Source organism: Sinocyclocheilus anshuiensis, unplaced genomic scaffold (genome assembly GCF_001515605.1).
Source record: "Sinocyclocheilus anshuiensis isolate Anshui unplaced genomic scaffold, SAMN03320099.WGS_v1.1 scaffold423, whole genome shotgun sequence".
NCBI lineage: Eukaryota > Metazoa > Chordata > Actinopteri > Cypriniformes > Cyprinidae > Sinocyclocheilus > Sinocyclocheilus anshuiensis.
The window spans coordinates 1,084,299-1,099,920 of NW_015549610.1; the positions used below are offsets into that span (position 1 = coordinate 1,084,299).

Here is a 15,622-nt window from a genome sequence, read left to right on the forward strand (position 1 = left end):
GTGTGATTGTGAATCGCCGACAGCTCCAGATATTTAGCATGCCAAATATTTCACGGGCGTCGGCGATTCCCTCCGATCGCGTCTTTGATATTTCACACTGTGTGATTGTCTCTCGCGTGAACGAGCACCGATTTGCCTCCGATGTCGGGCATTTGTCGGCGATTTGTATGTCTCCTTATCTGACACATCCACCTCAGCCATTGGTCTCAAACTCAATTCCTGGGCTGCGTTCCAGTTCATTTTTTTATGCCCTTGAACCAGTGTTGCCAACTGCTTTCAATTGAAAGTAGCTAAAACTGGTAGCTAAATGTCACTAGATGACATCACAATGGCGAATTCACTGATCTATATAAAGATGAACGTAGATCAGTGGGCAAGATGAGAACTTGGATAAGGTTTGTCCAAGCAGTTATTATATTTGTCCCTAAACTTTTGAAAAAAGTCTCAAAAGGGGCGGGGAAGTCGCTAAATCTAGCTACAAAGTAGCTAAATTGGCAACACTGTCTAAGTCCTTCACTCGCAAACTTCCCTTCGTCTCGTTTACTCGGATGAACGTCATTGATTACGTTGCATGAGCGCTCACTTCTGGCGGAACCGTGTTGAGTTATGATATTTTAAACAATGTATTTAAAATAAATTGGCGTATTCAATATTTAAAAAATAAAGACAGTATTTGGAACTCCTTTCCCAACTATCTGTTCAAGCAATTGGGTGGCCTCGAATTTTTGTTGAAGTGCAATATTCAGTTGAAAAAATACAAGCTTGCAAAATTTCATAAACAAGCTCTTATGGCATGGACTCTGGCCTACAAACATAATTTCTCACCAAGGAAGTACTATATTTGGAACAACAAAGACATCTTATACAAAAATAAATCTTTATATTTTGATGGTTTGAAAACAATATTATAGTAGTTAGCCAGCTCCTAAACAATGATGGAGTTTTATTAACATATAAGGAATTTTTTAATAAATTTAAAATACCAGTTAGACCTAAGGAATTTGCAGTTGTAATGCAATCCCTCAAAAAGTTTTGATCCTTCTCAGAAGTGCATCACAGGAGAAAGATTTGAATTTTGAAGAGAGCAAGAGTAAAATATTTATTGGTAACACAAATATTATACAAAATAGACTCTCAAATAATTATATTAGGAATATACTTAATAACATTGTTTATCCTCCAGCTCGCTTTTTCTGGTCTTCTGCATTTGGAGATGTGGATTGGCGTAAAGCTTGGCGAACAGTAGACAAATTCTATATTAATAACAAAGTAAAAGAGGTTTCTTTTAAAATAATGCAAAAAAATATATCCAGTTAAACATGTGCTGGAACGCTTTAAATTAGAAATTGATTACTCTTGTGATTTCTGTAAAGGTGAAAAGGAAACTATTTTTCATTAATTTTTTCACTGTATACATGCAAACATATTTTGGATTGATGTGGAGTTTTTTATTAAGAAAATATTGGATATTTCTTTGCAGTTGAGTGGATTTGATGTAATAATAATATACTTCAGTGATTATGGATTTGACAAAGATAAAGCATATTTCATACAATTGTTAATTTTAATGGGGAAGTTTCATATTCATAAAATGAAGTGGTCAGGCTCCAAACCAAACTTTTCTCATTTTATAAACGATTTCAAGTTGTATTGTAAGGTCAAGTTGTACCTGTAATTGCACAAGTAAAACGGCTATTAGAACTCATTATATTGTAAGCAGGTATGCTATTGTATAAAGTGACATGCATTTTTTTTTTTGGTCTATTATATTTTGTTGCAATATATTAATGTTGTTCATCTTTTGCTATTTTTCTTTTACATTTGAATGTTTCTCGTTGTATTGTTCTGATGTATGGCATAATAAAAAAAAATAAAAAAATAAACTTCTGGCGGAACCCTTGGAATGGGCTGAACTGGAACGTCCTAAGCCCTTGATCACTTAGAATCCGTTATGGAGCTGGTTTATTGTTTACATTTTTCCCCTTACGAATTTGTTTGGTGCAGCATTCTATATGTATATAGGTATGCTTGGGCTGTTATAAATGTTAAAACAAAATCATTTATATATTATAGAGTTGTTTGGGGTGGGGATAAATTAAACGCGATCTGTGATGACGTCACAATCGTGTTGCATTGTGGTCTATGGTGTGGCCTGAAGTGTGCATATGAATCAGACTCGCTCCCTCGGTCAAAATCAAGGGGTCGAGGGTCTGTCTGTCCATATAAACTTCCCTCATTCACTTCACGAAGTGGAACGCACTTCAAAATGGCAGCGGTGATTCCCCCGAGGGGAAGTGCTTAGGGAAGTTAGCTAGCGTGTGTCTAAAAGTGAAGTGGAATGCAGCCCTGGAGGGCCACAGCTCTGCACAGTTTTACTCCAACCCTAATCAAACACACCTGATCCAGCTAATCAAGGCCTTCAGTATCACTAGAAACTTCCAAGCAGGTGTGATTTGGAGCTGGTTGAAGCTAAACTCTGCAGAGCTGTGGCCCTCCAGGAATTGAGTTTGAGACCACTGACTCAGGTCTTGCAGTCTCTACTAATGAGCTGATGAGATGAATCAGGTGTGTTAGATGAGAGAGACATACAAAATGTGCAGTGCTGGGGGTGCTCCAGTACAGGTTTGAAAACCTATTAAACAGTATTTATTAATTACATAGTATTTATTACATACTAGTATTTATTTATTATTTACTCATACCTATTAAACAGATACTAGTATTCAAGATACTAGTACTTATTGATAAGCTCATAGTAATTATTCAATAGACACAAGTACACATTTATTTTACTAGTAAGATTTTTAATTTAACTTTACAGTAGATACTTGATAGTAGCTAATACTAGTAGCTATAAAATAAGTACTAGTAGCATGAAAACAGATACTAGTATATTTTAAGGATTAAATGTTAAAATGGCTTGCCTTACGCTGTATGTTGTTAAGGAGGCCCTGCATGTGTGTCTTCTGTTTCAAGTAAAGTTCAATGTATGGTGTGACTATGAGCAACAACAGACTTAAACACTTCTTCATTACAACCCATCTCGTCACTGACTCAGGATGTTACAGTAGGCTAAAAGCAGATTCCTTGACATTCAAAATTAAAATTTCTATAAGTGATCTGGAATCATGCAATTTTATAAGACATGCATGTATATGGTGTGATATTCATTTAATAAACATTCAAAGAATCACACTTTTCTTTATTTGCGCGTTACATAGAAAAAAAAAATTTCTAGGATGGACCTCTGAATCGGCCAAGGAAGAGGATGCTGTTAGTGGGGTTGTGCCTGATGAAGAACAAGAAGGGGTGATCTGCCGTGAAGCTTCGAAATTGGACATAACCGTCACACTCTACAATGACTGCAGTGGCTGCTGCTGCCTCCGTGCCTTCCTCATTCACCTCAACAAATGCTTTGTGGATCACTGCTGAAATGAAGAGCCCACACTGACTGCTCATGCCTGTCAGATCAGCCTTTTTTTCCTGGAACACAGAGCTCATACCCATCTCTTGCAGTATTTCTGATAGGGAGCTCTCAACCTCCAGCTTGAACTTTGGCAAATGGACTCCGATATCCATCCTCATGGCCATTTTGTCTCTTTTGGTCCAGTCAAGCAGCTTGTCAAGTGTCAACTCGCTCTCCAGCTGTCAAACACAGACATGCACACACTGAAAAATAACAAACCGCACCAAAATCAAGTCAAGAGCATCAACAAAACTATCCATCAGCACTTTTGCTGACCTTCAGAAGAGGGTCAGAGCCATCCTGAGTTTCGTTTGGAAGAAGGATCAACATGCTGAGCTCCTCCTGTTTATATGGTAACTCCAGCACCTGCAGTTCATACTCTGGGATGTATCTGAAGGGAAACATTTCTTTCTGGTGCATCATTTGCACAGGCCGGTGCTCATTCTAATGGAAGACAATTGCCATTAAATGTAGAAATGCATAGTACATACAAAATGACTTCTAAAATTCAACACATGGACTTTATATTAATTTTCCACATGCTGTTGCACCCCTGAATCAAACCTGGTTTATTTTAAATGGCATTTCTCTAGTGTTTAATGCTTCAAATGTGTGCATCCAGGTCCCTTTGAAGTAGATGGCATTAACCAGAACTAGTCGGGTCAGCCCATTTATCACACCAGGCTGAAGAAGATCTTTAATTTTATCTGAAACAAAAACAAACAAAAACCAGTATCATTGGCATTATACACATTTTACTTCATGTTTGCATCTTTTTCACAGATTACAAATAGCCTATCAACATAGCCCATCACACATACAAAGTTAATAATAATAATAATAAATAATACATTTGCAAACAAAATAATTCAACCCCCTAGATTCTGAAAACAGATGAAAAGTGAAAAAAAACAAAAACAAACACTTGTTTGCTTTAAACATTCACGCTATCTGTAAGTCCTTAGAAGCTTCTGCCACCTCTCTACTGCACTCTTGACCCATTCCTTACTTGAAAAAAGCTTCCAGATCGGTACGTTTACATGGACAACAATAATCCAATTAACACAATACTCTGATTAACACAATGATTAAGAATCTACCATGTAAACAGATTTTTGATTGCCGGCTAAAGTCATATTCGAAGTAAACAGAAATCGAATTAAGACATGTGGAGTATTCCTATTTTAGTCGCATTACTGAAGTGCATGTAAACACGTGTAGGACTTTTCGCCGCATTTTGCGACAGGATACACACACGGCAGTGGTCAACCGTTTGGCGGCAAATAAAAGAGCTTCAATGCCGCCATTGTCTGTATGCACGTACAAATAATTAACTGCACTTGAAGCTTTCATAAAATTAAAAATGAAACACCCAAAACTGTACATGGCATCATCACGAAGACGAACTATATGTTTATACGTGAAATTCCGGAGTGGACGTCGGATGGCGTCACAGTGGGGACGTAATGACGTGTGCCATTAATCGAACCATGTACTATAACGTAAAACGAGAACACGAAAGGAATATTCTAAAAGTAACTCGTGTAAACACCATAATCATAATATTGGATTATTTAGAATAAAGTAAATTATTAGATTACTGATGTCCATGTAAACGTAGTCAACTGATAATCTTTGGTTTTCACGTTGCCACTGTTTTCTTCGAATTCCATCAACTACTTTCAATAATAATTAAATCTGAAGACTGATAAGGACACTCAAAACCATTCTATGACTGATCCCCGAACCAAGTTTGGGGTTGGCTGTCCTGCAGAAAAGTCCATTGATCATCAAGCTTCAGTCTCTGTATCGAAGGTAGCACAATTTTGCCAAAATGGTCTGATACTTCAAATAAATCATGATATCCTACATATAGCAAGACTTCCTTTTTCTCAGTTGCTCTGATCAAACAGCAGTGTTGAATAGGTGTTAATTACAAAATAATCCCATTACTCTAAAATACTACATTATCGCTTTTAATTTGCCACTAAACTGTTATAGTAATTTTTTTAAATCTCTGGATATTTAGAAAAGCTTACATTTGTAAATTATTACAGTGGCCAGGGGGTTGAATAGTTTTGATTGAAAAACCCAATACACCTGCCTGTTATTTTCCAAGTAATTCTTTCAACTTTTATTAGATTGTTCAGATGTGTTTGACTAGGGTTAGAACTAAAATGTGTGGGGACAGTGGCCCTCCAGGAGCAGTTACCCATCCCGGTTTCTAAACCTTTTATCCACAATTTCACCTTCACATTCTGATATAATAACTTCTCACTCTCTGTCTGCTCTTCCACCCATTTGTTAATGAGCAGTCGTGACTCGTCAGATGCTCCAATGAAGTCCACAGCCTGAAGGTCCGCGTGGTACAGCTTCAGAGTGGAGTCCAAATACTCCTATAGCACAAAACAGAGGCAGTGTCTCATACGAATAAATAAATACATAAATAGATTTAAGATACAGTCAGTGCATTTCACATGAATACATGTTCTTCTCACAGATAAGCAAGCAAAGCATGGATTTAGCAAAGCTCATGATGAGCATCAAAAAGTCGAAGGCTTTTTAAAGGCTAATTTTTAATGGACTCACAGGTAAGAAGCCGAAGGTTTTCTCTCCATAGAGGTGGTTGGCCAGTTTGAGGATGTAGGAGGCTGATGGACTGTTGATAGTTGAGGTGAGGGTCTCAAAATGAGAGTGAACATCAGAGACAGAACTGAAGGACAAAACCTACAAAGAGAAAAACAGATAAGTAAATCTCACAAAACCTCTTGAAACCACCAAACCTTCACCCCCACAATAAAACACAACACAAATGTAAAAAAGTTAATTTTTTAGAACCATAAACATTTTTGCCATTATGATATTATGAGTTGAATTTCAAGAAAATTAAGGTTATCCTCCATGCACAAATCTCATTACCATATGCAAAATAAATAAATAATAAATACTACTGTACTATAATACTGTAAAGCAGGGGTCCCCAATCCTATTCCAACCTTGATAAAACACAACTGAACCAACTACTTTCGATCTTCAGCAGCACTTGATAATCACAGACAGGTGTTTTTGATCAGGGTTGAAACTGAGCTCTGCAGGTGGAATAGGATTGGGCACCCCTGCTGTAAAGTGGAAAAAAAAAGTTATTTTAATTGTAAAGTATTAATATATAATATTAGCATTTCTTGTACTGTACTTAAACTAAATGCTTAAAAAGCATTGCATTACTCTACAATGAACCACCAAGAATCACTTAATGCACATGTAGCCCAGGGTAAATCTGGGTTAATGAATATTTTTTTATAAATCTTTATATACCTGTTTCAATAGGATACATACACTGGTTTGTGTCTGTATTAGGGCTGTCAGTCAATTAACATTTTTAATCGAATTAATTACATGATGTGTCGATTAATTAATCCCAATTTATATTTGGCTCAGAAAATACTCCCAAAAGATTTAAAGGAGTAAAATGTATTTAAAGCAGGGGTGCCCAACCCTGATCAAACACAATTAAACCAACTAATTAGGATCTGAAGGAGCACTTGATAATTACAGACAGGTGTGTTTGATCAGGGTTGGAGTTGAACTCTGCAGGTAGGTAGATCCTCTGAATCTCTGTGATTTGGAGTTTCTCTGGCACCGCGGGAGAGAGGACAGCAGTTTGGAAGCATTTGCTGCCAGTGGATGGAGTGAGAACCGAAGTGGACAGCACATAATGTTTGATTGCATTCAAGACAAGATTGAGGTACATTGTATTACTTTTGTTGGCTCTATAGAGTGAAGAGGCCAGTGTTGTGTTCTGATTTGGCCACAATGCACCTGAGCGTGTGTGTAAATTATTACTTTTAGAGGTGTTTGAAATCTGACTGCTTAAGTAAGCCATGTATGTTTCTTATTTGCTCTATTAATTAGTCTGTGATACATGTTACTGACTGACATTTGATACTGATATTGCTCAATATTTGAAATAACTAAGTCACACAAAGATACCTGAAGGTGAACCGCTGTTTTTATTGGATGTTTATTAATCCATGTGACTCTGTCATAAACTGTGAATATTTATTTATTGACATCTATTTACATATTTCTCTATTTTTTGCTCTATGTATTTACACAGATAAGTATATAAATTTAATACACATCTCATTTTGATACCTATACTTGCGTCTTGGCGAGTTCACTTACTGTATTATATTACAGTTTACACCTAAAACAAAGGGTATACTTACCTGGGGTGGTGACATCCCTTTATTGTAGGTCCAATGACAGCATCCATCCCTTCGTGGTACTAGGGATGGATGGAACCATTAACGGTTTGACGATAAATCATGATAAAATTCCCCAGTTAGTATTATCGTGTCATATTTTAATTATCATTAAAACCGTATTTGATTACTGCGATTTGAACAACTGAGGATAAATAAATAATATCCAGCATAAAACAGAATTTTAAGTAACAGTCTCACGTGCGCACGTACAGCATGCAGAGTAGCTTCGTTTTATGTGAAAAGTTTTAGTTTTTAGTTTAAAAGAGTGCTAAGGGAATTATAAAAATGTATGTATGAATTAATTAATTAATTATATGAATGTACCTCAGAAGGTTCTGATTGTCTTCAGAAAATAATAGATGGCATTTTGTTTTCATCTTTGCTCCATGTAATACCTAAATATGGTGTTCTTAAGCCCGTCCTAATCGGGCTTGCACTTCTGCTTTGTCCATGGATGTCCCCTCCCCTCCAAACAGCTCTAACTGCTGTTGCATAAGCGCCACCTAGTGTCAGAGTGGATTTACAGAGACTTACATTTGCATTCAGCCTATATGCAGTTTTTGTCTGGCCAAAAAACATACAGAATTTGCATGCCCTGCTGTAAATTGACCAATTGATGAAAAAACAAGCCTATGTGAATTCTACACATTGAAACAATTCGGCTAAGGTATCAAGAATTATTTATGGAGCAGATCAGCTATCATTTTTGATTTACAGGCTGAAATGTGAGCTTTACCATTTTATGAAACCTTTTCAAAGTTTTATTTGAACATTTCATGCATGTTATTAGATAGACTTGTCAGTCATGTTGTCATTTTAAAATCCGGACATCATTGGTAATGTTACTGTTTTAGTGTTTATGCAAACAAAAAGTCATTTTATTTGTTGTTGATTTTAAATCGGCACATTTTACCAATACCGTGACAATACTGATAACTGATCGTTTTGGTCACAATACATTTTCATACTGTTACATCTCTACCTGTAACACCCAGATAAACCATAGCTTAGCTCATAAGTAAAGTTAATACTAGCGAGACCCAGCTAACAATTTTTGGTTCCCGGAAAGTTCCCAAGAACGTTCCCTGTTGGTTAGCCAGGAAAGTTCTTACCGTAAATAGAACATTCCCTTTAGGTTAGGGGAACGTTCCAGGAACTTTCAGGGTATGTTTCCAGAATGTTCTCTGTAGGTTACGGGAACATTCCCCTAACCTAAAGGTAACGTTCTATTTACGTTCCGAGAACGTTCTCCTAACCCAGTGTTTCTCAACCCTGGTCCTGGGTGCCCCCCAGCACTGCACATTTTGTATGTCTCCCTAATCAAACACACCTGATTCAACTCATTAGCTCATTAGAAGAAACTGCAGGACCTGAAATGGGTGTGTCAGATTAGGGAGACACACAAAATGTGCAGTGTTGGGGGGCACCCAGGACCAGGGTTGAGAAACACTGTCCTAACCTCTTTACTCTGATACCGCTGCTGTACGTCAGTCCAGCGCCCCGCGTCTAGTAAACGGCATGGAAGACGGACGGATATCCTCAATCTGTACTACAAACCATGTCTTGTTTTAAACTATTGTTTAATCATTAAAGATAATCAGAGCACATTTAACCATCATAAAGAGCATTAAATGAGATTGAATTATCCGTTCTTTATTATAACTACCATGTACAATATAATAACCCAGATTTTACGCCTCTTAAGCACCAAATAACAATGACTTTAAAAATGTCAATTTTATTTTTCCAGACATTTAAAAATGAATAACATTTATTTGACTTTAAGTAGGATAACATTACATTAATTTCTTACCACTGAATTAACGATGATGTGCTTCTCTCTTTTGGTCAGTAAAAAAAAAACACTCGGTTAATTCAATTAGACGTGTCAAATCTCTCTGAAATCACAATATTTACTCTCGTATATATTAATTATAAGTATTTATTCAATAAAGAGCTCAATAAACGAATGCTAATCAGTCAGTAAAACGAAATGACCGTTCATTTTTTTTAATTATGCGTGTGCGCGGCTTTGTGGAAGACAGGAGAAAAGCGCGTGCTGGAGAAGAGGTGCGCAGTAAAGAAAGATACAAACAAACCCAGTGTTTATGCTATGCTTTTCAGACTACACTTAACCTTGGCTTAATTTCAGCTATAAAGTTGTAATTATATTATAATGCGATTTGACTACTTGACTACACTTTATTAAAAGCTTATTTCAGACATGAAATTCTGCAAAAATAGTTTGATTAAAAAATACACATTTCAGCATTAGAATAATCAGAAACATCTGCAAAGTTTTAATTAGTTTACATGGTTATGACACCTAAAGAACCTGCAGGGAACGTTCTCTCTAGGTTATGAAAAAATCTAAAAAATAACCTACAGGGAACGTTCCCTTTATTTGATAAAAATAAAATTAAAAATAACCTACAGGGAACGTTCTGGGAAGGTTCTCTTTAGGTTATAAAAATTAAACCTAAAAATAACCTGCAGGGAGCGTTCCCTTTAGGTTCTTAAAGGGGTCATATGATGCTGCTAAAAAGAACATAATTTTGTGTATTTGGTGTAATGAAATGTTTATGCGGTTTAAAGTGGAAAAAAAAAAACATTATTTTCCACATAGGCTACTGTACATTATTGTTTCTCCTCTATGCCCCACCTTTCTGAAACGCGTCGATTTTTACAAAGCTCATCGGTTTGAAAAAGCGAGGTGTGCTGTGATTGGCCAGCTATCCAGTGCGTTGTGATTGGCCGAATACCTCAAGTGTGTGACGGAAATGTTACGCCCCTACCATACTGTGATGTCGTGTCCCGGCTGGAGCGACGAGACAAAAACATTAAAACCCATTACAAACGAGGCATTTGTTGCATCCAGTGGGGACATAATTACTGATTATAATGACTTGTACTGTCTTTTTACGCGTTGCGTTGCATTGCATCGCGCCGCGGAAACATAAAACTCTGTCTGCATTTGTGATCAGAGAAATGACAAACAGCAAGTACTACTCTACACTGCCCAAAACTCGCGTTTGAATCATCAGTGGCAAATCCTTTAAATGAAAACATACTTACAGACTGCGAGTCAGAACTGCCGGCGTTGTAGTCAACTCTCCCAGGATCAGTAAACCGTCCTCCATAAAATGTGCTGCACACATCTGGATATTTGGGTTAAACTGTTCTGGAACAGTGTTGTAAATACAACTTAACCACTGATTTCTAGTCGTGTCGGGTGTGTTAGAACGAGCCGTTTTAGGTAGGTGTGGCTGACTCTTAACTTTTATAAAGAATATCTCTTTAGATTTGAGACTTTAGTGTTTGCAACTTTACAGATCTTCTTTATGCACCAAGAGCTTGTAACACTCCAAAGAGAAAGGCAAAATTGAAATCGCATCGTATGACCCCTTTAAAAAAATAACTTGGAGGGAACGTTCCCAGAACGTTCTTATTTGGTTCCCAAAAAAATAACCAAATGGGAACCTAATGGGGACGTTTGGGGAACGTCCTGTGTTTGTTGGGGAAGCAATAAATTGAAACATTTGTAGAGATATTACCAGAACCCGGTGCCCCACCCTAACAGTACTGGGGATAGGTAAATCCTAGGAGGGTATAGGGGGCGCTACACACAACTAGTAGCCTACTTGTTAGTTTTTGCATCATCATTAAATATCAGTAAACATGCAGTGGTATGAATTACACAGAAACTTCAGACGGAAATGATTAGTACAAATTATGTCAGATTGACAACTTATCAGTTCCTCATACCTTTTCCATTTCTTTGGCAGTGTCTCCTCGAGCTCCCAAGTAGACCATGCTGAGCGCTGCGCTGATGCTCAGTGGGGAAAAGAACGTTTCCCTCAGCGTTGCTCTCGCTCAGAGTCGGATAGAGATCCAGAGCGAAGAGACTGTTAGCACGAGAGAGACCCTCCATGACTGATGACACTGCTGCAAATAAAAACCACCAAACCAGCTGCGATTAAAATAGTTTATGCAACCATCTTGCAAAACACTGTTAGGCGCCACGAGTGTAAATGTAGCATTTTACGTTTCTTAAGGATGTCCTCTCGCAGTGATTCGTTTGTCCTGTTCTTTGGTTCGACAGCTCAGGCCGGTTCACTGCTGTGCCCAACTGCACACGTTTATAAAGTATTGTAACGTGTTTAAAATGTTCACTGCATTTTTAAAAGCTGTTATCATAAAAATAGCACTGTTTAATGTTGTAATGACGCTCTTGATGTATTTTGTTGAGGAAGCCCCGCCCTGTGTGTTTCCGCAGTTTCAAGTTCTCTGGTGCAAGCCGTGTAAACAAATCCTTTGTCATAACCCATCTCATCATTGATTGATGAATCTTGGTCTTAAAAACATGTCTTTTTTTTTTATTTGTTGAAGGGTAGTTATGCTTTTATTTAAAATTTAAACGGGAAAAACACAACACATTTTGTGCTCTACTTGTGTGCTGTTTTACCCTTTTTATTTATTTTTTAATCTACAACTACCAAAGACAAACATACAATTCAAAGATAATTTTCAAAACACTGATGTGGTTAAAGGTAGATTCCCTGACTTTCCTAATGCCATGTGTGAAGACAAGAACAAATGTATATGTTGTTTAGTTTATTTATTTGATACAATATTCAGACAAAAACACAATTCTTCATTTGGGTGTAACACATTTCTAGGATGGACCTCTGAATCTGCCAAGGAAGAGGATGCTGTTAGTGGGGTTGTGCCTGATGAAGAACATGAAGGGGTGATCTGCTGTGAAATTCTGAAACTCTAGTCGACGGGACGCACAGGCACGCAAACAGACTGCAGTGGCTGCTGCTGCCTCCGTGCCTTCCTCATTCACCTCAACAAATGCTTTGTGGATCACTGCTGAAATGAAGAGCCCACACTGACTGCTCATGCCTGTCAGATCAGCCTTTTTTTCCTGGAACACAGAGCTCATACCCATCTTTTGCAGTATTTCTGATAGGGAGCTCTCAACCTCCAGCTTGAACTTTGGCAAATGGACTCTGATATCCATCCTCATGGCCATTTTGTCTCTTTCAGTCCAGTCAAGCAGCTTGTCAAGTGTCAACTCGCTCTCCAGCTGTTTAACACACACACACACACACACACACACACACACACACACTGAAAAATAACATACACAAAACCAGACCTATTCCACAGGATCAAAACGATCAGAAAAAGATTAATAAAGGCAATTTTACTCACTTTCAGAAGAGGGTCAGAGCCATCCTGAGTTTCGTTTGGAAGAAGGATCAACATGTGGAGCTCCTCCTGTTTATATGGTAACTCCAGCACCTGCAGTTCATACTCTGGGATGTATCTGAAGGGGAACTTTTTATTCTGATACATCATTTGCACAGGCTGGCTCTCATTCTGATTGAAGACAAAATTCATTAAATCAAAATATGCATAACATATAAAATTGGTTAATGCATGTGTGGGTGTTGGAAGAGTTACTTACAAGTAACTCTTGCAACAGTGGGTAAGCACTATCAATTGCAAAAGGTTTTAAAAGTTAATTCCAATTTGCTTATGCTGTTCCACTCCTAAAACAAAAGGTGGAAAGTACCTGGTTTATTTTAAATGGCATTTCTTTAGTTTCTCTTGCTTTAAATGTGTGCATCCAGTTCCCTTTGAAGTAGATGGCATTAACCAGAACTAGTCGAGTCATTCCCGTCACCATTCCCGGCTTGAGAAGATCTTTGATTTTATCTGAAAAACACAAGTGTTGCTGCTCATTTTATGTTTTTAAAAAAGAGATAAAATGTGTACATGTATCAAGTCCAAAATTATTATTTCAAATCTAATTGGTTTTTATTTGTTGAAGAGCTGATGGTGCTGATCTTCTCACTCTCTGTCTGCTCTTCCACCCATTTGTTAATGAGCTGTCGTGACTTGTCAGATGCTCCAATGAAGTCCACAGCCTGAAGGTCCGTGTGGTACAGCTTCAGAGTGGAGTCCAAATACTCCTGCAGCACAAAATAAAGATGGTGTCTCAGATCACACAGACAGCAGCAATATAGAAATCCTGGCCAGGACGCGTCCTGGAAAAATGGCACCTATGGTCACCCTAATTAACCCTCAGTGGGTTATGCCGAGTTCACACTGCGCGATTTTCAAACTCGTCGGATCGCCGTTGTTTTCACACTGCGTGACTATCTGGGGTAGCATTCAGTTGCTGCTGTGTTCACATTGCACGATGAATCGGCGACAGGGGGTTTCACACTGCATGACTTCACAATAGGAAGAATCGCCGACAGCTCTGTCTGGTCCGCAAATGATTTTATCTGAAAAACACAAGTGTTGCTGCTCATTTTATGTTTTTAAAAAAGAGATAAAATGTGTACATGTATCAAGTCCAAAATTATTATTTCAAATCTAATTGGTTTTTATTTGTTGAAGAGCTGATGGTGCTGATCTTCTCACTCTCTGTCTGCTCTTCCACCCATTTGTTAATGAGCTGTCGTGACTTGTCAGATGCTCCAATGAAGTCCACAGCCTGAAGGTCCGTGTGGTACAGCTTCAGAGTGGAGTCCAAATACTCCTGCAGCACAAAATAAAGATGGTGTCTCAGATCACACAGACAGCATCAAAATGAATCATTACTGAAGGCAGAATAAACGCACAGGTAAGAAGCTGAAGGTTTTCTCTCCATAGAGGCGGTTGGCCAATTTGAGGATGTAGGAGGTTGATGGTCTGTTGATAGTTGAGGTGAGGGTCTCAAAATGAGAGTGAACATCAGAGACAGAACTGAAGGACAAAACCTACAAAGAGAGGGACAGATGGATAGATCTCACATATCTGATTAAATTAAGTTCGTTAATGTACTAAAAACTGAAGACTAAAATGAATAGCGCCAATGGTAACGTATTTATTCATCATACCTTTTCCATTTCTTTGGCAGTGTCTCCTCGAGCTCCCAAGTAGAGCATGCTGAGCGCTGCGCTGATGCTCAGTGGGGAAAAGAACATGTTTCCCTCAGCGTTGCTCTCGCTCAGAGTCCGATAGAGATCCAGAGCGAAGAGACTGTTAGCACGAGAGAGACCCTCCATGACTGATTACACTGCTAGAAACACCAAAACAACAATTGTGAGTATTATAGCCTACTTTATGCAACCTTCTTTCAAGTCACTAAGTATAATTGTATTTTACTTTTATTAACGATGTCCTTTCGGCATAATTCCGTTGTCCTCTTCGTTGGTTCGACAGCTTCCCCTGTATATGTAGGCTGCGCGTTCAAAATATTCACTTGATGTTCTAAAAGATGTAGTTATCTTGAAAATGTTCAATAAGAATGCGTTTAATAGTGCGCTGCATTGATTTGGTGTTGTTGTTGCTGTATGTCGGGTGGAGTGTTGTCTGGAGAGGGCTCCGCCACGTGTGCTGTTAGGATGTCTGCAGAACGAAAAGGGCGTTTCTCAAATAGTAGGCGTTTTTCAACCGATAGGCCTACATGAGTTGCGACAATAGTGTCCGTCCACCTCTACAATTAACCTAGGGTGACCATACGTGCCATTTTCCCAGGACGCGTCCTGGCCAGGATTTCTATATTGCCTAAAATATCTACTCGTCGGATCGCCGTTGTTTTCACACTGCGTGACTATCTGGGGTAGCATTCAGTTGCTGCTGTGTTCACATTGCACATTGGATCGGTGACAGAGGGTTTCACACTGCATGACTTCACAATAGGAAGAATCGCCGACAGCTCTGTCTGGTCGAGAAGGGTATAACTGCAGCCTGGAGATCTCCAAATGGGGGTGGGAGCTCCAAACTAGGGCGTGGCTTCCTCCAATTGACAGACAGGCACATGACACCCATGCGCAATATTCTCCCCCAATCCACTTCAGTGCAAACTCCGCCCCACAGCTGATTC

General features: G+C 38.4%; 2 protein-coding genes and 1 pseudogene across 3 annotated transcripts in view; all 3 read right to left on the bottom strand.

Annotated features, from left to right (window-relative positions):
* LOC107659208 (leukocyte elastase inhibitor-like) overlaps nucleotides 1–13,745 on the bottom strand; it is a 23,386-nt gene extending 9,641 nt beyond the window's left edge. The window contains exon 1 of the mRNA XM_016448074.1: nucleotides 13,601–13,745. The gene's annotated coding sequence lies outside the window, so the exon portion shown is untranslated. The remainder of the gene's footprint in view (nucleotides 1–13,600) is intronic.
* Nucleotides 1–15,164, bottom strand: part of LOC107659203 (leukocyte elastase inhibitor-like) — a 24,805-nt gene extending 9,641 nt beyond the window's left edge. The window contains exons 1-8 of one of the 2 annotated variants that reach the window (XM_016448065.1): nucleotides 14,902–15,164; nucleotides 14,634–14,815; nucleotides 14,376–14,513; nucleotides 14,176–14,293; nucleotides 13,319–13,461; nucleotides 12,955–13,122; nucleotides 12,584–12,826; nucleotides 12,421–12,464 (exon numbers count right to left, since the gene is read on the bottom strand). In XM_016448065.1, coding sequence (XP_016303551.1) covers nucleotides 12,450–12,464; nucleotides 12,584–12,826; nucleotides 12,955–13,122; nucleotides 13,319–13,461; nucleotides 14,176–14,293; nucleotides 14,376–14,513; nucleotides 14,634–14,801 — 993 coding nt within the window. In that variant the 5' untranslated portion in view covers nucleotides 14,802–14,815; nucleotides 14,902–15,164 and the 3' untranslated portion in view covers nucleotides 12,421–12,449. Of the gene's footprint in view, nucleotides 1–12,409; nucleotides 12,827–12,954; nucleotides 13,123–13,318; nucleotides 13,462–14,175; nucleotides 14,294–14,375; nucleotides 14,514–14,633; nucleotides 14,816–14,901 lie in introns of those variants that run through there. The other variant, XM_016448064.1, reaches the window with a different exon arrangement.
* Nucleotides 3,155–12,012, bottom strand: LOC107659204 (leukocyte elastase inhibitor-like; annotated as a pseudogene).
* Nucleotides 15,165–15,622: the final 458 nt, after the last annotated feature.